The sequence below is a fragment of the Trachurus japonicus genome, chromosome 19 (genome assembly GCF_045865225.1).
Source record: "Trachurus japonicus isolate A0001 chromosome 19, Traja_1.0".
Classification (NCBI taxonomy): domain Eukaryota; kingdom Metazoa; phylum Chordata; class Actinopteri; order Carangiformes; family Carangidae; genus Trachurus; species Trachurus japonicus.
The window spans coordinates 8398280-8421640 of record NC_140925.1 but is presented as its reverse complement, the minus strand read 5'-3'; the positions used below and the strand labels follow the sequence as shown (position 1 = coordinate 8421640).

The 23361-nt window shown below is 41.6% G+C and overlaps 5 protein-coding genes across 8 annotated transcripts; 1 reads left to right on the top strand and 4 right to left on the bottom strand.

Annotated features, from left to right (window-relative positions):
* Positions 1 to 1906: 1906 nt before the first annotated feature.
* bub3 (BUB3 mitotic checkpoint protein) lies at positions 1907 to 5995 on the bottom strand. 2 transcript variants are annotated; one of them, XM_085761181.1, is made up of 8 exons: positions 5808 to 5995; positions 4861 to 5055; positions 4687 to 4756; positions 4417 to 4568; positions 3889 to 4047; positions 3564 to 3741; positions 3129 to 3345; positions 1907 to 2283 (listed from the first exon to the last, which is right to left on the bottom strand). In XM_085761181.1, exons 2-8 carry the CDS (start codon positions 5053 to 5055, stop codon positions 2274 to 2276), a joined length of 981 nt encoding a protein of 326 aa, XP_085617307.1. In that variant the 5' UTR covers positions 5808 to 5995; the 3' UTR covers positions 1907 to 2273. The 2 variants fall into 2 exon arrangements, with proteins under 2 accessions (XP_085617307.1, XP_085617308.1); XM_085761182.1 differs by lacking the exon at positions 1907 to 2283 and having other exon boundaries at positions 3125 to 3345.
* Positions 5996 to 7592: 1597 nt separating this feature from the next.
* Positions 7593 to 9271, bottom strand: hmx3b (H6 family homeobox 3b). Its single transcript, XM_085760974.1, has 2 exons — positions 8549 to 9271; positions 7593 to 8284 (listed from the first exon to the last, which is right to left on the bottom strand). Exons 1-2 carry the CDS (start codon positions 8826 to 8828, stop codon positions 7692 to 7694), a joined length of 873 nt encoding a protein of 290 aa, XP_085617100.1. The 5' UTR covers positions 8829 to 9271; the 3' UTR covers positions 7593 to 7691.
* Positions 9272 to 11818: 2547 nt separating this feature from the next.
* acadsb (acyl-CoA dehydrogenase short/branched chain) lies at positions 11819 to 16041 on the bottom strand. The gene is made up of 11 exons (XM_085761044.1): positions 15990 to 16041; positions 15543 to 15705; positions 15331 to 15431; positions 15044 to 15250; positions 14659 to 14829; positions 14007 to 14132; positions 13826 to 13918; positions 13656 to 13745; positions 13400 to 13537; positions 13011 to 13110; positions 11819 to 12552 (listed from the first exon to the last, which is right to left on the bottom strand). The coding sequence occupies exons 1-11, from the start codon at positions 16020 to 16022 to the stop codon at positions 12476 to 12478; spliced, it is 1299 nt and encodes a 432-aa protein (XP_085617170.1). The 5' UTR covers positions 16023 to 16041; the 3' UTR covers positions 11819 to 12475.
* Positions 16042 to 16325: 284 nt separating this feature from the next.
* On the top strand, positions 16326 to 19997 carry LOC146967343 (zinc finger protein Pegasus-like). Of its 2 annotated transcripts, XM_085761052.1 has the most exons (4): positions 16351 to 16440; positions 16650 to 16805; positions 16900 to 17091; positions 17899 to 19997. In XM_085761052.1, exons 2-4 carry the CDS (start codon positions 16670 to 16672, stop codon positions 18828 to 18830), a joined length of 1260 nt encoding a protein of 419 aa, XP_085617178.1. In that variant the 5' UTR covers positions 16351 to 16440; positions 16650 to 16669; the 3' UTR covers positions 18831 to 19997. The 2 variants fall into 2 exon arrangements, with proteins under 2 accessions (XP_085617177.1, XP_085617178.1); XM_085761051.1 differs by having other exon boundaries at positions 16326 to 16805.
* A 62-nt stretch (positions 19998 to 20059) lies between these two features.
* On the bottom strand, positions 20060 to 23050 carry pstk (phosphoseryl-tRNA kinase). Of its 2 annotated transcripts, none has more exons than XM_085761053.1 (6): positions 22700 to 23050; positions 21342 to 21597; positions 20808 to 21009; positions 20625 to 20700; positions 20446 to 20539; positions 20060 to 20348 (listed from the first exon to the last, which is right to left on the bottom strand). In XM_085761053.1, exons 1-6 carry the CDS (start codon positions 22931 to 22933, stop codon positions 20131 to 20133), a joined length of 1080 nt encoding a protein of 359 aa, XP_085617179.1. In that variant the 5' UTR covers positions 22934 to 23050; the 3' UTR covers positions 20060 to 20130. The 2 variants fall into 2 exon arrangements, with proteins under 2 accessions (XP_085617179.1, XP_085617180.1); XM_085761054.1 differs by having other exon boundaries at positions 22703 to 23030.
* Positions 23051 to 23361: the final 311 nt, after the last annotated feature.

Sequence of the window (23361 nt, the reverse complement as noted above, 5' to 3'; positions counted from 1 at the left end):
TATAAAATTATAAAGACTTGCGAGGAAACATTTCATTTTTTGTGTGAAATTATAAAAATGTGCTCTGAGCTTATTAAATATGACTGAAATGTTTAATTTTCTGCAAACTGCATTATGATGTGGTGTCACCGGTGTCTTCATCTTGGCTCTGCAATGTGTGGCAGTGAAACAGAAAACCAACCACAATACAGAATGCTGTCAATATTTTCCCGATGCATCATGTGATTTCCCCCCGATTTCTCCACAGCTCATGGAGGACGGTATCATCAGCTTGATATAATATTAGAAGCCGGTCTTGAGAGATAAGGTGTCTGGTTGAAGGTCATCTGTGCCCTCTTGAGTGAACATAAGAGCCTTTTGTGGTTGGGTTAAATGCACCTGACAGGCTGTTGGAGCACAATCACCCATTTTAATTGTCATGTAATGGTTTCATGTAGAGCCAAACTGTCTGCAACACTTCAGCGGTGGGAAACCAGAGCCTGGCCACACAACCACAGATGTGGTTAGCTGGGGCTTTGCTGAAGGAACAGAAGAAGAAGAAAAAGCCCTGGAGAGAGCTCTGTGGAAACAGGCTCGGATGAAGATGCTGATAGATAATGCAACAGATGTATCTGCTGCAATTTGTTAAATTACAGCCCTTAATAAATCCTGTAAGGTACCGAACAAAGGACTCTACATTTATAACTCTTTGCAGAACTGTGTCAAGGTCCCAAAAATACTAATTGCTTTAATGCACCTGACAAATTGGTACCTAAATTACTTTCTCCTATAAAATAGCTTTCCAGCACTGACAAGAAAACCGTAACAGTTATAATGCACACTCAAAGAACTCAATTTTCCAATTTAGCAGAAGCCAAAGATGACAGGAAACAAGGTAATTCGCTGTAGCCCAAACAACAAAACCCCTGGCCATTCTGCATCTGCTTCATGAGCAGTAATTACATCCCAAAACGAATGCCGTTTCATATTAAGCTGCAGTCACAATCCGACGTCAAAGACAGACTCATTATTGACAATCATGGGAATTAGTTACATCATTTAACCAAACCGGGCTAATCATTTCCAGGATACCGCAGAAGCAGATAGAGCCATTAGAAAAAAAATTGAGGCTCTTAAACAGAATAATTGACATCTATATCTTCATGCTGCTTTGGCTGAAGGGCTTCAAAAATTGCATTAGTTGCAATTGAAAATCTGAACTGAGGGAAAAAAACACCACTTAGACTTTTGCAGGGCACTACTGGGTTCGCTGTTCCCATTCACTCGATACAGAATACTGCATTAAAAAAGGTCTGCGCAGCGTCCGACTCTGTCACCAGTGTAACAACTTGCAAAACTGCAGCAGATAAATTCAGCGATAATGACAAAAAAAGTACGAGCCGCCTGAAACATTGCTTTTTTATCTTCTATATAGATAAATTAGTGTAATGTGTCATTTTTAAATTGCATTTCTTTCTGTGCTACTCTCAATAAATGAGTTAGGAACAAACCCACAGCACAGCGAAAGTAAAGATGGAGAGAACTCGGGTTTACAGTTTTGCGGCATTGGAAAACCTAAATTTACCATCCAGGCTTTTCCGTTAGACATACAATCTGTGAGTGAGCTTTCTTGATGATTAAACTTTTCCTCCTGCCAGGTGCAGCCAGGTCATCCAGTTTAGTGGTTTTCTCCTAGTTTTCCCCACTAATAAAGCGGAATCTGCTTTAGGTCGCAGACCTCTGATGTCTATCAGCACAGGTCACTGTCTGGGGGCAAGTGGAGCCCTCGGCAAGATGAGTGGATCATCACTTTCCCTCAACACATCATCAAGAGAACAACCTCTCCTGCCCTGACACATTCCTAACATTTCTAAGGTTTTCTTCCACAGGTATTAAAAGTGACAAATGTTAAAGACCATGAACCGACTTGGTCAAAATGTTCTTTTAATTGTACTCAAAAAGTTCATATCAGTGTTAAAAGACTGATCCAAGGACAGCTTCAGTGACATGTTAACAAGAGTCAACATAAATGATCAGAAAATCAATTTGTGTTCCGTTACTTCATAAAAAGCCATGCAAAAAAGGTGTATATGAAACACACACACACAAAACAATGAAATATTTAACAAAAGCCAGAACAGAAAAGAACATTTAACAAACATTACTTACAAGAAAGAAAAACTGGAATGGAAATAAATGACATAAAACAAGGTGGTAATGATGCACTGGATGCCAGCAGATAACCCAAATGTGATCAAGATTTTCATCGCAGAGGGACCTGTTCCCGGGTGGATTTAGGTCGACCTGTAACATAAAGACAGAAGAGAAGAGATTTAATCAACTAAAGAGCAATCAATGACCCAATGCATGGGGCATGGGGCAAAGTCATGTCATACTCCTTATGCTGATTATAGAAAATGCTGCTTCCTGGGTTAAGATAACCACTATTTTAAAACAATGTCTAGTAAATGTAAAGAACACGGTCTATGAAAAAACAAAGTTAAACCAAAGTTTTGCAGATTTCATTAACTTCCTAACAAAATGTGTTTTACATAAGTATGCAAAAGATCTTCTTATGTTTATACATCAACATAGAGTTGTTATTGTGCGAGTAAAGTGGAAGCATTTTGTTCTGACATGACAACAAAATCCATCGTACTTGCTCTTTTTCTTTCAACTGAAACACTCTTGAAAACTGGTAAGTGGATCTCTCAGAAATTCCCTCTGAGAGAAAACCAATTAACCAACAAGCAAACAAGACTTTCTGGTGTAGTTCAATCCAATATTCCCACCTCCATATTGTTAATAAAAGCAAATATACCCTAATGCTGCAACCACCCCCCAAAAATGTATGTTTCTAGTTTCATGGAGGTAGTATTTAAGCGTGGCTGCTGTTACAGATTTCATTGCACAGCAGGTTTCTCTTCGTCTGAACACTGGCAGCACAGATACAGACTGGGGGGGAAGGATTTTCAACTTCTCATCTGTGCATCTTTCAACTGTCGGATATTGAAAAGTGGACGGACAGAGATACAGATCAGCATATGCCGCAGCTGGACGTGCTCCTTGTAAATGCAGCTGCTCACGGATTCAGCGAGTAGCGAACCGCCTTGGTATACATGAGACAACGGGGGGTGAGGAAGACTCACTTGGGTTTGGTCTCAGCATCTGTGACTTGGCGGATGAAGATGGCATCCTCTGGGTGGCTGATGTCTCCCTTCTCGTGCATGTAGGACGAGGCGATGGCGAGCATGGTGCCGTCGTTGTTGAAGGCGAGCGAGGCGATGCTGGTGGGGTAGCGGTGGAACTGACACAGGCGCTTCTTGTTGAACGGGTCCCAGATGTTCACAAAGCCGTCCGAGCCACCTGGCAGAAGGAGAGGCTCAAGGTCAACCTCAGAACATTTAGGCCGTGTTACTACTGAGATACAGATCTGTAATAACGGTGTGTTTGATGTGCGACCTTGGCAGCCTCTGACTAAATAGGTCACAGGTAAAATCTATGAGCTTCGCAAAACAAATTGTCTTGTTACAGCGACAAAACGTATTAATTGCTTTTGTCAAGTACAAACTAGCAGGTCGTACCTGTGGCAAATGTGTTATGAACACTGTGAAACGAGATGGCATTGACAGGGTAGACGTGTTCAATTCCTTCCTCCTTCAGCCTGTGGCACTTGAATGCGTACTTCTTCTTCTGAACCTCCTGGCTTGGGTCCAGGTACTCCACAGCTACACGTCCCTCGATTGAACTCAAGACGTAGCCCTGCAGCCAAGACAGAAAATGCAAAAAAAAGTTACCAACTGACTCTTTCACACTAACACGGGAATCTGTATTTGTCACATGATATTCTATTCAGGTTAAATTCAGGGTCAAGACTTATTGGATTAAGTCGGTTGTAATTAAGTGTACCTGTTTGTTGGGGAAGGCTCTGATGCAGCGGGTCTGATACTTGAGGCTGGACTCTCTTCTTTGCTGTACGTAGCCCATGTTCCTCAAATCCCAGACCAGGACTCGTCTTCCAGCTGTGCCAACGATTAGTCTATCACCCGCCACGGAGAGAGTATACACCTGTCACAGAGATACATTTATGAGACAAGTGGGAGACACAACTCCTACACAAACAGTTGTAACTAGTAACTACACCAGTGTAAAAACACCCTCCACATCAGATTTCTGTATTTTCTCAGTCACTTTATTATAGCTCAAATCATTTTTAAACATGTATCTTAAAAATGTCATGTTTTTGTAACCGTCTCCTTTAAGCTTAGAAAAGAAGTACTAACCAGTAATGGTAAAATTGTTATTTTTCTGTTAGAAAGTCAAACATACCACCTTGCACATTAACAGTTTATGTAAACCTTGCTATAATTACCATTCTGTGTAATTCTTTCTGGCACAAACAACAAGGTTAAACATGAATGTGTCTCCCGTGCTCACCTTTTCAGGCTGAGTAAAGGTGCCAGCGTTGCAGGGTGTCCTCGGGTCCCACAGCCGAACTGATCTGTCCCAGCTCCCCGTTACCATGACGTTAACCTCTGGGCAGTACTCCACACAACGAATGGGGGCATCATGTGTTCCAACTATTGTATCTGTTTAAGGAGAACATTAGACACAATTGAATATGGGATATAAATAAACAGAATTGGAAAATTCAACTCTTTGTTATGAAGATTTGTGATACTATGTATTAACAGGCTTGTGACATACCTTGGTCTGTGTTCAAATCGTGAGTTTTTAACTGTGCATCTAAACCTCCACTCCAAGAATGTGTTGGGTCCTGCAGGTGAGAGGGTGGATATCAACTATTTGTACCAAACCTCTCTAGGCTTTGACATGAAAAAACAGAAAAGATAAAACAGATACAAAGAATCTGTGACATACATAGAAAGCACAGTCAAGGACTGGAGCTGTGTGCTGATACTTCATCCGCATGGTGTTGCCTCCGACATCATAGAGACGGACAGTGCAGTCCCACGAGGAAACCAGGAGGAACTGAGTTGTGGTAGGGCTGAATTTGACAGCAGAGATGCTGTCCTCTGGGCCCTGGTTCAACTTGTACTCGTTTGAGCCTGTCATCTGAAAAAAATATATATATACAAAAAATAATCATCGACTATGACATCAATATTTAAAATATACAAGGGGCATACAGACAGATTACAACATGGATTAGAGCCATTAAATCTGGCTACAAACCAAAGCTTTAAATAATGTAGTTTAATTGACACTTACTAACGTTAACCATGTTATATCGCATTCATTAGTTGAAATGAAATTCCATTAATCATTTATATTATAGGCTCCACAGCTATAGTGTTAGTTTCCTGGACTTCACCTTCAGATTGTAAAGGTATTCCTATTTCAGTGAAAACAGTGTTTACAGATTGTTACCCTAACCCTATAACTGATCGATCACTTTGAGGTTTATTGTGCATAAATTGAAAAGAAACTAACGTTATGCACTTGTTGATTTGTTACTTTCTATGATAACGTTTCCAGTACAGCTGGGCTTGCTGAAATAGGTAACTTACATTGAATGCTGCTGTTGAATGAGTAGTAAAGCATGGGTTGTGATCTTCTTAAAAAAGCGTCTATATTTTCCATTTTCGACAAATTGGGAATAGCCTCGTGGCTAACTTGTGGGACAACAGCTGTGCTGCTTGTTGTTAACCGACCCTTTTGAGATAATTTGCTTTCTATTTCATATAAAACAACACAAACCGTTCCGTTACATCCAGCAATTAGACCAAGCCCATTTCTACAGCTACCGGTGTTTGCTAACAGTGTGCCCAACGCAGACCAGAAGCCCCGGTCCTCACTTCACTTACCGCTTCGGTTTTGGTGCCGCTCCGCCTAAAATGATCCTCTGGTTCAACACGTCCCTTTGTAACGCCTTGATTTTTACGATAAAATCCAAGATATACGACGTGGAAATCAGTCGCTAGCAAAGCTGGCTACATGAAGCTAACTCCCGGCTATGCACGAACTGCCGAATGCTCCAGACGGCGCTGATTGGTTGAAACGAATGTTCGAATTCCCGCCTGCAACGTGATTGGTTGTTTTGCCCTACCGTGTATTTCCGTTGTCTCTGCGCAGGTCACATGACAGGGGACTGCTCTCTCTCTCTCTCTCTCTCTCTCTCTCTCTCTCTCTCTCTCTCATATGAATGATAGCCTATGGGAGTTTATTTTTTCCGAGTGTTTATGTTTTTCTACTAAAATAAAAACGGCACAAAACATGTTAATAAACGACAATAGTCTGCAGTACCAGCTACTGGGGCTAAAAGTGGCCATATAGGTTTAAGCTGGTGTAGGTTAATTAGGGTGTTGTAGCCTATCTTCTTCTTCTTTTTGGTGTTTTGCTAAGAAGAAGAGAATAAAGTGTCTCATTTCATAGCAGGTTGTGTTGTAGGCGATTAGAGATATCCTCTGAGACGATAAAAAAAAAAAAAAAACTCTTCCCCTCTTCAGAAAAAAATGACTGTGGTCAAACTTGAAAAATTAACAGCCTGTCTCTTTAATTGTCCGAATTTGCATTTTAAATTCCTCGTGACCACCTTATTCTAGGCTTAGGCTACAGGCCATAGGTTATTTAATGGACCTAATCACAATTTAATATTTTAGGCATAACCAGAAAAGTAATTAATCCTGCAGGAAATTTGGCTAAAAGTCAAAATAGTCAATGTCAGCCTAAATGTTTCAAAATCCAGTTTCAACTGAAAAACTGATGGTGTTTTTCAACGTGGCAGATGTTTTTAAATGCCCATCATTATTAAACGGTTAAAATGTTGATAATGGTTGTTTTGGAGCGCACCATAAAAACACTGTGCATTAGGCTTTATCTGAGATATTTCAAACAGACTCCTAACATTGAAAACCAACATTTTTAGACAGGACTTGATTAATTTCCCTTCACATTACTGGTATATTAAAAATACATACATTTCTTTTTGGAACGAAATCTTTACTGAGTGTAAGACCATATAATATACAGAATTTCAATAATAATATCAGAGGAAAACCATACAGAAAACAGAGGCTATTTTTGGCTATGTCATGGCTTTGTATTTACCGTAAAACACTGCGTCAGTGAAACAACTTCCTCGACACCTGCACTTTTTCAGGGATTTTTTTTAAGGATCACATGATTGTCCTCACTGTTACAAAGAGAAAAGGATAGCCTTGTTTTTTTTCCTAAAAGTAAAAGTGAACTATAGGTGATAAAGGCTTGAAGCCTAATGTGAAGCCAACAGTATTGCACAATATTGGAAAATATCAAAATATTAAATTCCACATTTTTAGCTACAAACACTGACACAATTCTCTGGAAAATACATATGGACAAACCCTGTTCAAAACAAGTTCTTTTTTCAAATGGAATACATTAAAATATATTCAGCCACTTTAGAGATAATAATAATAACAATAAAAAATAATAACAATAGTAATAATAATTATAATTTCTATTTTCCCTTTGCAACACATTTTGGGCTGTAATAGGAAGTCTGTGCCTTGCTCAACGACACTTCAGCAGGATAAAGGACCAATAAAAGTAATTAATAATAATGATAATAATAATAACAAAATGACCTAACATTGTGCCCATTCATCTACAAAATATACAAAATTGTATTTTTTTTTTAATTTTTTTTTTTCAATGAAGGTCACTCTCCTTTAAAAACATATTTACAGTTCATTATGACTCAGTCAGTGTTAAACAGGCCTCAGCAGCGGGACTGGGTGGGAATAGTACATGTGGTGGGGAAAAGCCACGAGTGACTGGCTCCCCGATGAGTTTGCAGCGGGGCCCCCGGTCGTTTCTGGGGCTCCGTTCTCGTGGTAAAGTATGGGCACCCTCACAATCCTCTGCGCCGCCGCATGGCTCAGGTTGGCCGCCTCCAGCTCCGCGGCCAGCTGCCGTTTCCACTTATTCCTCCGGTTCTGAAACCAGATTTTGACCTGCGTCTCCGTCAGGTGCAGGGAAGCGGCCAGGCCCGCCCTCTCCGAGCTGCTCAGGTAGCGCTTAATGTCGAAGGTGGACTCCAGCTGGAAGACCTGACTCCTGGAAAACACCGTGCGCGTCTTCTTCTTCCGGCAGGGCTTCTTGTCGGAGTCCAGCTCGTCCGTTTTTCTCCTCCAGTCGTCGCCCTGCTCCGACTCTTTCTTTGGCTCATCCGTTTCACTTTCATCCAGCGCGATGTCGTCGTCGGCGCTCTCCTCTTTGACATCATGCTCACTTTTGTGGAGATCCGGGGAGCGCCTGTCCGGTGCCGGTGATGCCTCCCTGAGGTTGGCCTTCTCAGACCCTGCAGAAAAGATTACAAGCGTGATTCTTTGGACCCTAAAGCCTATTATCTGCAAAGGCAACCACCTGTATTTCAATATGAAATTTCCCTTTCCTTAAAATATCCATATAAATCGAGAGTTTATATTCCTTATAATCAAGCAACTCATAACAATCATTTACACATTTTCACTATATCCAAGCAGGCCCTGTGCTGTGACATTCATCTAACTCAAGATGATTTCTGCCGTTTTCTGACATGTAGAGTTAAAATAACAATATTTACCCCCGGTCCTCAGATGAGCCCCAAACGTGTATGGGTACCACCAGGCAGACGCTCTTTCCAAATACTGCCCCGATAGTCCAATTCTGTGTGAGGGCAACTCAAACCGAGGGAGAGACAGGTCACCGAGCCGAGAGAAGAAGCTGCTCTCGAACACTCCTTTAGACGAGCCGAGGAAGCTTTTCGGCTTCGCGGGTTTGTCCTCGATGTTCAGCAGGTTCTTTATGGAGAACGGAGAGTCCTTTGCGGGTTGGCGAGTCTCTTGCGCATCAGAGTCTGCCATCACCGGTTATTGTCCGATGTGGATCAACATTAAAAAAAAATATCACGAGGTAGGAAAAATGCCTTAAAACTGATTTTCTTTCTTTATATTTGTTGTTAAAAGTCAGAGAAAGAGGAGGAGAGGGGGAATAAAAAGAGAAAGTCGCACGGAGCCGGGTCCACCTCCTGGGGATGATCAGAGTGAGGACGCACAGATCGCTGCGTCAAACTTGCGCCGGATTGTAATGATGAAATCAAAAATGCCATCCGAGTTAAAACGCGCCTCTGTTACGTCTCTGCTATTGGGCAGGTACAATAGCAAATGAGGTTTGAGATGAATCCGCGGGGGGGTTGTGACGAGAATAGACTCAAAAGAAAGAAAAAAAAAAGAAGAAGGGCCGCGCAAGCGTTTTGGCTTCGGGCTCAACAGTAGGCACACACTTATCATCCAATTAGATTAAAGAGGAAAATGTCTCAAGGTTTTTGGGGCGTGCGCAATCACCGGTCAGTAAATTGAATACATGGTCCAGAGATTATCACACTGCAAGGCAGAGCATCTTGGCCTTGGCACAAATATTACGAAGATTACGCACAGATTTTACGCATTAATGCAAACCGCCAATTATCAAACAAGAATCTAATAGGGAAACATTTTGAGTAGCTATTGCACAAACAGTTTTCTTACTCTATTCCTGCGCTGAGGCTGCTGCTGCTGAACACTGCGACCTGCTGAGGCTCAACCTGTCACTCATCTGTTGCATTTCAAGTTTCCTCCCTTCCCTTGGTGCAACAGGAAAGCAATACACGGCTGTGCGCTTCACCTTGACCGGAGCTCACTGACTTCAGTGTAATTTTATTAGTCAGGAAGTGCTACAGGCAGACATCAAACTGAAGGCTTATACCATTGCGATAAAGCCCTTTTCAAATCAGCTTTGCACAAAAGCCTGCAGACCCACAATGGCAGCAGGTGGTGTAATGCACAACACAGGGCTTGTTTCTGTCGCATGTTACAATAGTGCTGCAGCAGCTCATATTTGTAATGACACATTCATATAGTTGACTGGGATCAGATTAGAAGGAAAAGAGGGAGTAAATGGAGTGTCCTTTGTGTATGTTTCTGCCATCAGACTAGAAAAAAGCACATTTAAATTACAGATTGATGCACAGGATGACTTCTGATTGTAACATCATGGCTTCTCTGAATTACATGCACACACAAATCTGAAAACGCACAAAAAAATGATGTGTCTGCAGGCCTTTGATTGAAAAATAAAAAGCACCACAGTGTTTTTGTGCATATCTTTAGGTGTAATTTGAGGTAAAATTCAGCTCATACATGTTGATAGCAGGCAAAAAATAAAAAATAAAAACTCAACATTGGCCGCATTTGAGATTCATCATTTAAACCAAACTTGAAGCAGATGCAGTGAACTAATCAAACAAATTGAATTTGCTCAACCTACAAACATGCAGCCTGTCCTTTTAGCTCATGGAGCGCTCTCCAGCTCTAAAGGACAACACTGTGTTTTGTGAAAAGCTACTTGAATCCCTGCATAATTAGAGGTCTCATAGCTGTGTTAAAGATGGGGGCGGAGAAAGAGGCCAGTTGAGCTGCGTTTGCCGATTCAAAGTGAAAAACAGATAGCTGTGTTTTCATCAGATTATGTTCATTAAGCAAGGGCTCCTTCAATAGACAGAACAAGTCAGAGTGGATCAGAGGGGAAAACAGAGAACACTCAATCAAGGATGCAAACGGCGTGTGCCTGCATGTGCTTCCCCTTTTCTGTTTTGTTGTTTAAGTGATTTTTGGAAATGTCTCATCTTATCAATTAGATGTCCACATTACAATATATCTCTCCAAGCCTCTGTCATGTTCTCTCACACAGTATAGCACTAACATTACCTGCAGATGAACCACAAGTCTAGAGGTTTATATCTTATTACATCATGTCAGATTATTAGTTCTTTCAATAAAGACCCAGGGCTAAATTATAGCCTACTTCTTCAGCAGCCCACTGAAACACTAATCATTTGGCCTTTTTTTTTTTTTTTTTAAAGGATATGATGGTGATGAAATATAATGTACATGTGGTCAATCTCTCTCTGACAGTCATCTAATTTAACTCCATACATGGGAATAGTCTTAAAAAACACATATTTATTAAATACTGTGTGGAGAAAAAAAAGGAGAGCTTCCCTACCATGATAGAGAACAGAATTAGGCTTTAGACATTTCAATTAATTGTACCATATTCAGTAAGTGGAATGATCAATAAAATATGAGGAGAATGCTTTGTCATATTAATGTCTTTATATATATGTCTGTTAATCTTTTATACTCCAGTTTATGTTCTTTTCATCTCAGTATATTATTAGATAGAGAATTTTCAGAAAGAGCTTTTTTATCTCCCTGTTAAAGCAGCATTTAATTAGTTTTAAATGGAAAAATGACACAATCTTGTACAGTAAGTGTATGAAAACACAGTTATCCATTAACTTCATGGAAATCATACATTCAAATATGTCCTATAATTTGGAATCAAAACTGGCAGTAGCTAGCATTCCAGCAATTAGGAATAAATTCCACTCTGGTTAAATATATATATAAAATCATTTAACTAAATACCATGAAAGTACGTGTATAGATTTTTTTTCTGAGGTGTCATGGGGGTCTGTATATTTGGACACAGCTTGTCTGTTTTGTGTAAAACAATAAACCTCATTTTACGCAGCATGTAGGCCACGGACGTGTAATCAATCTCACCTGCAAAATGATCAGTGAGGCAATTATGCAAGGCAGGCTCTTTTCATCTGAAGCACTGGCATAATTAAATTGACATAAAATATCATTAGAGGTGACAGGCTGTTATGAGACGTGGTAATTGACTGCTCTCTCAGTGAGAAGCTGCCTCGTGTCCGGGTGCTGCTGTCACTCTAGACAGTGCTCCCATCTAGTGACAGAACTTGGTACTAACCTACAACCAGACACAAACCAAATACATAGATATAGCACAGTATGATTCACATTTATTGATTTTGTAAGTTATTGACAGATCACTCTTTACATGTAATATTTTGTTATGATGCGAAAATGCGTTCTCATTTTGCCAGTAAGGCACTGTACAGTATTTACGGTGCACGATGTGTGCAGGACCGATACAATCCACCTGTTTTAAAGTATATTGCAAAGAAAATGCACCATTAAGTTACTGATCTCAGTCACAGCAGACCTTCTGAATGCAGTCAAACATTTAAGGAAAATCCTTCAATAACTCCTCTACATTATTGCAACACTGGATGTTATTCTGATATGATTCATTGACATACTGTATATCAATAAAAAGAACACAAATATGGCCAGGTTGGGAAATGATACAGATCTACACATGAACAACACTGTGATAGAAAATGAATGGAAAAGTGAAAAAGAAAAAAAAATCATCACACCAAAGAAACTTTAATCCCAAACCGGAGAAGATTAACTACATCAGTAACGTCAGTGGTGGGAACTACTTTACAAGTATACAAGTTGAAACTGCAACAAAACTCTAGGAAGATGAGAGCAGCTCTACAAACAAAGCAACGCTGCCGTATTTATCCCACCAAAGTCATTTGAGGGAGAAGAAAAACCCACATGGAGTGTAACACAGAGTGCAATCTACCAGGCTTTCAGTGGTCGTACTCCTTATCAATGAACTTGGCTATACTGGATAGCTGGATATTCGTCGTGCCCTCATAAATGGTGCCTGCACATGAAAACAAAACAAGACAAAAAGGAGGAAAAAAAGAACACAAGGTCAATATTGTCAAACTCCCCTGCTCACTACACGAGTCTGCAGCTTTCACTATCAGGAGACAAAGGAGGCTCATTATGCCTGAGCTCCAGCTGGAGAACTGAGGAGCTGAAATGGAAGTGATGAAAGCAAAAGTGACATTTTGCCCTGGCAAGTTCCCTTGGCTGTGTGTTGGCATAATGACACTCTGAGAGGGGAATTCCTGGAGAGTCCGATTACAGCTGCTGCTGCTATCAGCCCTCCGCTCCACCCCGCCGTGGTCCAATCACACACAGCTACACCTGACCTTCCTGTAACTCTCATGAGCTGTGTCCTTTTCCACACAGTGTGGCTTCAGTCTCGGTCGCCTGAACCACTTTTGATCTAAACAGAGGTTTCACAAATATAAGTATTCGTCTGGTCATACTCACCAATTTTACAGTCTCTGTAGTATTTCTCTATGGGGTAGTCCTTGGTGAACCCTACCCCTCCCATCCACTCGATGCACTTCGATGTGGTTAGGGTTGCAACCTGAGGAGGAGAGAAAATAACAGGAAAATAACTTTAATATAACTTTTTGAAAGTTTCCTGGCTAAGATCAAAACAACATATCGAACATGTAACACAGAGATGGCAAAACATGACACACAGACATTAAAAATCTGAATTCTGAGAATGATACAGGTTCAGCAACTTCCAAATAATGTGTAAGATTAAAATAACCCTGATGATCACAATATTTTCTATTAAAAGACAGTCCCCAAAACCTTGGAAACATCATCCTTGTGTGTCACTTTAGTCTATGATTCAGTCGACTGACCTCTGCTGTGAAGTATTTAGCCATGCAGGCCTCCTTGATGAACGGTCTCCCAGCTTCCTTCAGACGAGCAGCGTTGTACGTCAGCAGCCGAGCAGCTTCAATCTGCGTTGCCACGTGAGCTATTTGGTGCTGCAGGCCCTAGAATAGATAAAGCACCATAACACCATACTGATAAACACTCATTATATAAATTATTGGCAACCAGCATAATGTGAGCGATCACAAACTTGTTATGTAAAAGAAAGGAGATCGTCACCTGGAAGTCAAAGATGCGTTTTCCGAACTGTGTCCTCTGTCTGGTGTAAGGGATGGTGTGGTCAAAGCAACCCTGTGCCAGGCCAAGCATCTGAAATACAAGACCAATTAGCACATACAACATTTTCATGATACATGTAGGCTAGTAATGTTAAACGGAGCGTCGTTTACCTGACTTGCAATTCCGATCCGGCCCTCGTTCAACATCCCTATGGCGTATTTGTACCCATGACCGATCTGTCCCAAAATGTTCTTCTCTGGTACCTACAGTAAGAGAGTGCACGGTTAAGAAAAGTGACAGTGTGTTTGTTTCACATTAGTCTGGTTCACACAGTAATGTGTGTGGCAGCACCTTGACATTGTCCAAATTCAGCGGGCAGGTGGAGGACGCACGCAGGCCGAGCTTGTTCTCCTTTTTGCAGATCTCAAGTCCCTCGGTGTCTCGGTCCACTATGAAGCAGGTGATTCCTCTGTAACCCTATCAATCACAAGACAGTCTAATGTTACATTTGTAATTGTAGAAGTGCCAGTGTCAGTGAGGCATTAAATGCATCTCTGCCAACGGGGTGCGAACATTCAGTAAATCAGTAGAGATGTCGGGGAGTTCTTGATTTAACTCTAGGCTACAATTTTAAACATGTAAGTATGTATGTACAGTGACAATAAACTTTACTAAACTTTGAAACAAACACTCTCAAAGAACAGTATTATCGATGTGGATTTTTCTTCATTTTGTATCACTGGAAACTGAATGGACAAAACAAGACATGTGAACACATCACCTTGGCCTGTAAGCAAATATACTCGGCTTTTTCACTGACAAGACAATCAAAATAGATTCAATAGCTAACTGAAGTATTTACCCTATAGCATACCTCATTATTTTATGCAGACAGAGAGCTAGACACTCTTACACTGAGACATTTCCTTAAGAAATATTAAAAAACTAAATGAAGAGGCGGCATTTTGGCTGAGAACTGGCATCAAGATGGAGAGTTACTCACAGCTGAAAGGTCCACATTGGCCATCACCAGGAATACACCTGCATGTTCTGCATTACTGATCCACATCTTGGATCCGTTGATGATGTAATAGTCCTTGTGTTTTTCAGCACGTGTCTTCAGTGAAAAGGCGTCGCTGCCTGACTCGGCCTCAGAGAGGCAGAAGCTTCCAACCTGTGTGACATGAGAACAGGTACCGGTACATGAAGTAGAGAAGGGAAAAAAATCCCAGGAAGTGTTGTGCAGAATATGCACAGGCAATAAAGTGATCTTTTCAGATTGTTCAATGGCTGTTCGTCAACTAGCTGCCTTCACCTTTAAATTACAACCAGGAAGCACCACAGGTTCAAGTCACAATAAAAAACTAAACAGACTGTCAGATGCTCACCATGTCAGTTGACAGTCGGCTGAGGTACTTCTCTTTCTGAGCCGGGGTGCCCAGATTGCTAAACAGTGTGTTGATCAGTGTGTTCTGGATGTCACAGAGCACAGCCACAGAGGGATCCACCTTCGCCAGCTCCTCAATAACCAGAATGGAGGAGAAGAAGGTCGAGCCAGTGCCGCCGTACTCTGGGTCGATCTCAATACCCATGAGCTGTGACAATACAATATCAGAGTTACCAATGGTATAATAAACATAATGGCGTATCTGATATAATGTTGCACTTTACATACTCCTTGTTCGAAGAGAGATTTGATCACTTCCTCATCCATGACTGAATTTTCATCCATCTTTGACACAAATGGGGCGATGCGTTCTTGTGCATATTTTTTCACTGTCAAGCAACAACACAGATGTTCAATGTATCAGGTATATCCATGTCCAGCAGCAGATCAGCAGCTGTAGTTATTTATGCATATAATATATGCCAGATATCCCAGCTCACCTGCTTCTCTCATCATGCTCTCCTCCTCTGAATATGTCTGAAGGGGAGGGAAGGAGACCACCCCAGATGCCTGATCTGAAGCCACATCTGGGGCAGATCTGGTGTTCAGGCTCCTCCAACCAGCCTGACATGCCCCCCATGGCCGAGAGATCTGTCTGCAAGACTAAAGGCAGGGCAGAGAGAAAGTTGGAAGGAGGATATAATAATGAGACATGTTGATTATCGGACATTACTAATAGCACAAGCTAGCACATTCACCCCTTTCTTCATTTAGAGTTAGCATAACAAGTTAGTTTGTGTACTAATGTTAGCCGTCTGCTAGCTAGCAACATAACGTAAACAAAGGACGGACATGTTAGCCAAGCTTTACGGGATAAAACCGGGAAGAGGGAGTTAAAGTCAGCGTAGAAACCCTGTAAATGCACTTAAACATAACCATAGTCTCACCTTTGACAAAATCCTGACCAACGGGGCAGCCATGCTGTGTTACGAAATGTTTACATGGTGCCTTCACTTGCCTCTTTTACGAGTCGGATTTTGTGCTTGTGTAAAAATGATCAACAGTAAAAACAATAATAACTTGTCAAGTAAGTAAAAAATAATTAAACGGTCGAATATAACTGAATGTATCAGTGGCTCTGAATTAAAACACAAAATACACAGGAAAAGCCTATCCGCTTGTATGAGAAGCGTTTCTGTGAACCGTTACGTTCCTATGGGCGGTATTGATGGTAATATTTTTTCCAACTGTACCCGAAGGCAACAGTTACGTTTGGTACAAGGGGAAAAACGGAAGCAGTGTGGCGTTGACCTGGTAACGATTGTAGCTAATAATTTATCAGTGCATAATTTCTATATTTATCTCCGTTTAGCGGAAATGTTGTTGGTTCACTAAACGGTAACGTAAGATGAGATATACGGGGAAAGTTGTTGTCAAATAACCGGTGTTAGGGGACGTTAGCTCCGCTGAACACCTGTGAGCACGTCGGGTGTTAACAGGCAAGCTAACAGTTACGTTAGCTACTTTGTAGTCAGCTGCTGTCAAATGTGAAAACAGAGTTGGCACATCATGTCTGATTGATTATTATGAACTAAAATAGCGAAGAGTCAACACACCAAAGGAAGAGATGGAGGAGATAAAGACCGAGCCTGTGGATTTTGTGAAGGAATTTCAAGAGTATCTGACACAGCAAACTCATCACGTCAACATGATCTCAGGCTCTGTTTGTGGGGAGAAGGAGTCAGCGGATCAATTTCAAGCCGGTGAGGAGGACGCACAATCATACAAAAAAAAACAAAAAAACAAGTACACAGTAGTATAATGATGTTAAAGTCATGGTGTTTGTTTTGTCTGTAGCTGCTGCACCCAGAAGTGAGCAGAATGGTCTGGACCCTCCGTCTGTGGAGGTGAGCCTGTCCATGGAGGACGGGTCAGAGGTGCAGATGGACGGACTGGAGAGGACCTGCGACGGGAAGTACAAGTGCAGCTACTGCAGCTATGCCAACAAGGGCATGGCTCGGTTAATAGAGCACATCCGCATTCACACAGGTCAGTGTTTACAGTCACACATTTGCATTTATTCACTCAAGGAACACCATGGGCAATATTTTTTATGTCAGGGCGATGAGGAAGTCCACTTTTTTTCCACTATAAATGTTCAAATTTGGCACAGTCAGCATCAGCATCCATGTTTTTTATAATCAGTTTATGATTTGATCTTTTTCCCCTAGTAAAAATGCCAGACATTTCTCAGTCCCAGCCTCTTCACTGTGAAGACAAATGAAACAGCCCATTTTAGTACATGACCCTGGGCTGCTAGAAATGACATGTTGTTTATCTGTTGTTTGCCATTGTTATGGTCTTTTATCTGATTCTATTTGTTCTATTATTATCATTATCCTTGTTTTTAGGACTTATTGTTCCTTGATTGATTATGGTCCTATGCTTCTATCCTGACTGTTTTATCTCACTCTGTAAAGCAGATGAGGTCTTTGGTTTTATGTTTTTTTTAATGTTCTTGTTGACTGTGTTATTTTAACTTGTTCTGTAAAGCACTTTGTAACTGTGTTTTGAAAGGTGCTATACAAATAAAGTTGATTATTAAATATATTATTATTATTGCCTGGAATTGTTTAAAGAAAACAATGGCAGGGTAATTGATAATGAAATTAATCATAGCAGCAATATTGGAAGAACTCATTGCTCTTTCTTTTTTTGTCTCTATCATACAGCTCTATAATCCCTTTTGCAGCATACATAAACTGTCCTTTATGCCTTGGCCCTTGTTGCTGTTTTTGCTGCAGAATATGTAATGTCAACTAACAGCATTTATTTCCTCTCCTGACTGTCACCCAGGAGAGAAGCCTCACCGCTGCCAGCTGTGCCCATTTGCTTCAGCGTACGAGCGCCACTTGGAAGCCCACATGCGCTCGCACACTGGGGAGAAGCCGTACAAGTGTGACCTCTGCGCCTTCCGCTGCAGCGACCGCAGCAACCTGTCGCACCACCGCCGCCGCCGCCACAAACTCCTGCCCACCAGGGTGGTCCGCTCTCCTTTCTCCAACAAGAGGATGCTGAGCGCCTTGCAGAAGAGGACGGGCTCGCTGGGCTTCAGCAGGCGACTGCTCATTAATTTCAACTCCCCCTCCATGGTGTTGCCAAAGTCAGATTATCTAAATGACTTGTCTCATAAGATTCACCAGCACATGAACGGCAGCGAGTACAAGAACCTCCCCAAGGTGGATGAGAACGACAGCTGCAGCAGGGGCAGCAATGGTTTGACGTTTAATAACCCGCTGGATCAGCTGTCTACGCTCGCTGGTCAGTTGGCCGACCTTCACCCCGAGTCTCAGACCCCTGCGTCTCCAGACAGGGAGTCCTTAAAAGACGAGAAGCCCATCCTCATACATCAGGTTTCTAGCGAACAGGTCGCAGCGTGTTCAAACAGATCGCACACGTCACCGTCTAAGGAACAATCACCAACCTCGGGCCACGGCGCTTGCAGTCCAGATCCTGGCCTGGGTTTTGTCAACAACATGAACGCCCTAACTGCGAGTGTAAACAACAGTCAGCCGGGCACACCCACCGCTGCCCTGACCATACCGGATCAGCAGCTCTTACATAAATGCCAGCACTGTGATATACACTTTTCTGACAATATCCTCTACACCATCCACATGGGCTGCCATGGCTATGAACATCCTTTCCAGTGCAACATCTGTGGACACATGTGCATAGACAAATATGACTTTGCATGCCATTTTGCCCGTGGCCAACATAACAAGTGATTTCTAATGAAAAGGAAGCACATGGAGTCATAGGTCCTTTTTTTCAGTATTTGGTTTGCGTGGCATTTCAATACAATAACATTGATTTCTATTTTTGTTATGTACAGTTTACTACTTATGTTACACTCACTACCTGCACTATATTTTTTGCCTTCTATATTATTCTCAACTTTGAGCCTTTCACAATAGTTTTGAATGTGCAAAACCACAGGCGCATGTCGCGGCACAGTGTAGTCTGCAGCCTCCTACAGTCAGTGTTGCTTGTGTTTAGAAGATCTTTGGTGGTTTGCCACATCTCACCTCTTTGCAGTTCACTCAGCTCTCTCAGTAAAGCACAATTACACGGGCAGCTATATGTAAGACATTTCAAATAAAAGACCAGTTAACAGTATTTATGTAAATACTTAAGAGCTTCAGCAGCACAAGAATCAACCACAGGGCTGTTGAAACTGTCACTTTGCCCACCGTCTATATCACCCTTTCAGGTTAATTATACACCAAAGTTTTTTTAAATGAGTTGGACTTGTTTTGCTGTGAGAACCCGCAAGTGGGATGTTCAGAGACTGCGGCCTTAACAGCTCAATGTCAAAATAGACAAAGTATGTGTCCATCTAGGCTTATTATAATCCTGCTTGCTGTTCTGATATTTATTTATTTATACCTCACTCAGAGTGTAGGTGTCCAACCAAGTGAGCAAGTAACATTTTGTTGTTGTTTTTTAATTATTAATTTACCTTCAATGCCCTTTTTTACAAATATTTATGAACTTTCTTGAGTAGCTTTGTGATGCTGTATTTCAATTTTTAGTACAAAATAAATCTCAATGTAGCCACATCATATTTGTGTACTAACTGATGTTGAGGCACTGTAAAGATCCAGGGTAACCCTGTGATACCGTATTGTGAAATAATGTTACTAAACCCAGTTTTACTTTAAGAAGTAGTTTTTGATTTTGTGGAAATAATAAGACTTAATTTATAATCATGGTCCAAGGTAAAGACTTATTCTGGTGGTACGTTATTAACTTATGGACAGGAACTTTTAGATTAATGGGCACTTGAACCTTTAAACTTGTGTATCCTGACAAACAAGGTTAAAATGTTATCTGATGATATTTGCAAAAATCATGTACTTGGCGACTTCATAGTGGTTTATTTAAAAAAAAAATGTATTTCATGTTTTTATTTCAAAATAAAATGTCATGATGTTCCATGAAACTGAAGAGCAAGTATCCAGATAAAGTACATTTTATTTACATTTGCAATTTGATGCAATTAAACTTGCTTTGTGGGGGAGAAAGTCATTGATGGTCATTTATGATCCTCTGTAAGATGTCCTTTTTCTCATGGTCAAAAACATTCACTGCTGTTTTCACCACACGTTCCACATCAATGTCCTCCCCTTGAGTGAGACACGTTTCCTGAAGCAACTCCTTCCTCAGGTTGTGTAGAAATGTTGCTTTGGATTCGTTCAGCTGAGTTGCCAGAGACCTCATGTGTTCGGAGGCCACTTGATTTTCTGAAGGTAACAAAAGCATCATGAAGACAGAGCTGCTGGGTGACCACAAAGTGAGTCAAGTGTGAATTGTGTGACATCATTCAAGCCATCGGCTCACCTCTGGCAGTTTTCATGGCTTCGGAAATCAGGCGTCGACAGGCCTGGTCAGCCTGGTGAACCACACTAGAGGCACATTTTAGACGGTCAGCTTCCTGCCAAGTATGAGATGACAATGACAGATCAGTCCTCCACCTCTGTAGGCACATGTATAAAACACTTATTCAAACACAAACACACCTTTTGTTCAGCGTTGTCCTCTACTGGGCTCAGCGGGTTACTCAGTGCAGAGGAAATCAACTCTACCACCCTCTGGCTGAAGACAAGCAACACCACAAGAAGAGACAGACAGAGGCAACCGATGAAACTTTGTCTAATGCACTTTAGTAAAACACTCAATAGGTTCTGATTCTGCTTTCTTACATGTCACATTTGGACAAACTATCTGTAGTGTTGAGCAAAATGCTTTTTGTCTCCCATGGGTTCTTCTGTGCATTTGGAGACTCCAGACGCTTCACCATCTCCACTATCACCTCAGTGGGAACGGGCTCAGGCCTACTCTGGTTTCTGCTGATGCATGACTCCAAATCGCAATGTAGATACACCTGACAGAACCCAAGTGAATCTGTAAAGACAAAGTAAATCTGTAGTTTGAATATTATTCATTTTCCATAGTGCCCTGTGGGTTTAACTGATTAGATTTGCTGAAAACTTCCTATAGAAAACATGCAGTTGTCTTTAAATTGGCCTATCTTCTGTTGCAAGACATCTGTTGTGTTCAGGGGCTTGCAGGAGGCTCCCGGATTTACAGGTTTGAATAGCTTTACAGCATGAAATCAGCTCCCTTTAAACATTGTAGGCAGATATTTAGAATATAAAAGGTTTACAATTTAGGGGCTAAAAGTGCAAGACTACCACTACAGTCGTTCATGTACATTCAGTGGCTTTTAACCTTACACTTTCTTGCAAGTTGGTACACTTCATATCTCATGCTTGGATAGTAGAAGTTGTCATCCAGTAGAAGGACAAGTGGTGCACGGCCAGCGTGAGAGTGGTCCAAGGCTTCAGGCTCCAGCAGAGTGCGAATGCATCGTTCCCATGCAGCGCTGTTGATCTGACATTTGCTCGGCAGCTCAACCATCACTTCAGGTTTCTTCAAGAACTCCTCAATGCACTGCAACACGGCCTGTCTGTGCAGCTTCCACTCAGTGTGCTAGTAAGAAAGAAACACATTGTTCTGCCAATAAGACCCTGTAATAAGTAAGTAGTAGTAATGTTGAAAGTATGCAACTGAATTTTCATTAATAATGGGCGAATCAAAAGTATATTTTAACAAACAGATGTTGACACTGACTTGCATGACAATGACATTTACACTCATAGGGGAAAGTACCCTACAGTATGTGACCTTAATGCAACATGTAATCATAGCTATATGTGAAACTATAGTGGAGTTAGGCATTTAATAACAGCTCTAACTTGTTGTACTTTTCCTCTTCAGTACATAATTTCATGTAAAGAAAAAGTCTTGTGAAACTAATGGATCGCATGGGATTATTACTCAGATTATTATTTAGTCTTGTTAGATGTCTTCAGGGCCAGCTCTACGCAGGGGCAAGAGGGGGCAGCGCCCCCTCAAATAAATGTCTTGCCCCCTCAAATCCAAATTTTAGAAGTTGAGAAAGCACATTTTAATATACTCAAAAAATGTGTATATTACAAGTTGACAAAATTATCTGCAGTAGCACAAAAATCCGCCGAAAAAGGGACACTGTTATTTCTAAAATGTTCTGTTCTTTTTTTTTTTAGTATTCATAAGACTACCTTTCAGTTTTGTAAATCTTGACCATAGTAGACCCCCCCCCCCCCCCCCTCTTCTCAGAGTACACCAGAATGCTTCACTCACATTTTAAAATCACAAAAATTTTATGACCCCCCTACAGGGGTTTAGCTACTCACCTTTTTCACCCCCTCTGGGTTTGCAATGCATCTTCAGGTATATGCACCCCTAACACCCGTCACCCCCCATATAATGTGGCTCTTTGCATTATGACAGTAAAAAAATTGGGCTCTAAGACCCCGGTTGGCCACCCCGGCCCCTAGTTGGACAGGTGGGTAGAGGCCTGACAAAGTGCAGTCCACTTCTCCAGGTTGGAGTTGGACACATACATAGCCAACAACCCAATTCAATGAAGTTACTATGAGCACAGAGAAAAAAAAGTGCTGGAGCATGATGTGTTCACATGATGCCCCCTTCACATTTCTGACTGCCCCCTCATATATGCCTGCCTAGAACCGGCCCTGGATGTCTTTACCACATCTTGCAGTACTGCGACCTCGTCCTCCACCGCTCTGGTCTGAAAAGCATGCTCGGGGATCAGGTCGTCATACGGCACCACAGTGGCTCTCCATCCGTGCTGTGCAGCGGTGCTCAGAGCCGTGCGGGCCAGGGTGGACTTCCCAGCGGCAGGCAGCCCGCAGAGGACACACAGACAAGCTGGAGCCCGACTGACACCGACACCGACACCTGTGTCCTCCTCTGCTGCCATGCGCTGCTGCTGCTGCCAGGAAGCCGGTTAAACACTCAACTTTTAACACAGTATTACTGCCATTCATATTTGACATACATGCAGGATGGTTACAGCTGACTACCTACTTCCGCTATACACGAGGAAACATGTCTTCCGGTCACAATGCTTTCAAAATAAAAGTCCACACTTAGGAGGGAGATGTATTAGGAGTGGGTCTGATTTACTCTATTTCACAACTGTCTCCGTTTGTCAAATGTCTATTATGCATTTTTCATCTCCATCTGATAATATTTTATCAGAACCCCCTAACCTCTTTCATTCATTTATTTTACCTTCAACATTTTGATGGAAATTTTAGCATAAAAGTTGCCATCTATGTATCACCTGCAGTGAGCATTTTCCCCACTGCTGCTGTTTAGATCAGCTCTGTCTCTAAGCTCAGGTGA

Coding starts and splice junctions, on each gene's coding strand:
- bub3 (XM_085761181.1), bottom strand. CDS start 5,055: ATGACAGGCTCAAACGAGTACAAGTTGAACCAGGGCCCAGAGGACAGC. Junction 4,569..4,686: donor CGATTTGAACACAGACCAAG/GTATGTCACAAG, acceptor CTCCTTAAACAG/ATACAATAGTTGGAACACAT. Junction 4,048..4,416: donor CCTTTACTCAGCCTGAAAAG/GTGAGCACGGGA, acceptor TCTCTGTGACAG/GTGTATACTCTCTCCGTGGC.
- hmx3b (XM_085760974.1), bottom strand. CDS start 8,828: ATGGCAGACTCTGATGCGCAAGAGACTCGCCAACCCGCAAAGGACTCT. Junction 8,285..8,548: donor GGCTCATCTGAGGACCGGGG/GTAAATATTGTT, acceptor TCTTTTCTGCAG/GGTCTGAGAAGGCCAACCTC.
- acadsb (XM_085761044.1), bottom strand. CDS start 16,022: ATGGCTGCCCCGTTGGTCAGGATTTTGTCAAAG. Junction 15,706..15,989: donor TGGTCAGGATTTTGTCAAAG/GTGAGACTATGG, acceptor CCCTGCCTTTAG/TCTTGCAGACAGATCTCTCG. Junction 13,919..14,006: donor TGAATTTGGACAATGTCAAG/GTGCTGCCACAC, acceptor CTCTTACTGTAG/GTACCAGAGAAGAACATTTT.
- LOC146967343 (XM_085761051.1), top strand. CDS start 16,670: ATGGAGGAGATAAAGACCGAGCCTGTGGATTTTGTGAAGGAATTTCAA. Junction 16,806..16,899: donor AGCGGATCAATTTCAAGCCG/GTGAGGAGGACG, acceptor TTTTGTCTGTAG/CTGCTGCACCCAGAAGTGAG. Junction 17,092..17,898: donor GCACATCCGCATTCACACAG/GTCAGTGTTTAC, acceptor ACTGTCACCCAG/GAGAGAAGCCTCACCGCTGC.
- pstk (XM_085761053.1), bottom strand. CDS start 22,933: ATGGCAGCAGAGGAGGACACAGGTGTCGGTGTCGGTGTCAGTCGGGCT. Junction 21,598..22,699: donor TCGCAGTACTGCAAGATGTG/GTAAAGACATCC, acceptor CTTTCTTACTAG/CACACTGAGTGGAAGCTGCA. Junction 20,349..20,445: donor AGCCATGAAAACTGCCAGAG/GTGAGCCGATGG, acceptor TGTTACCTTCAG/AAAATCAAGTGGCCTCCGAA.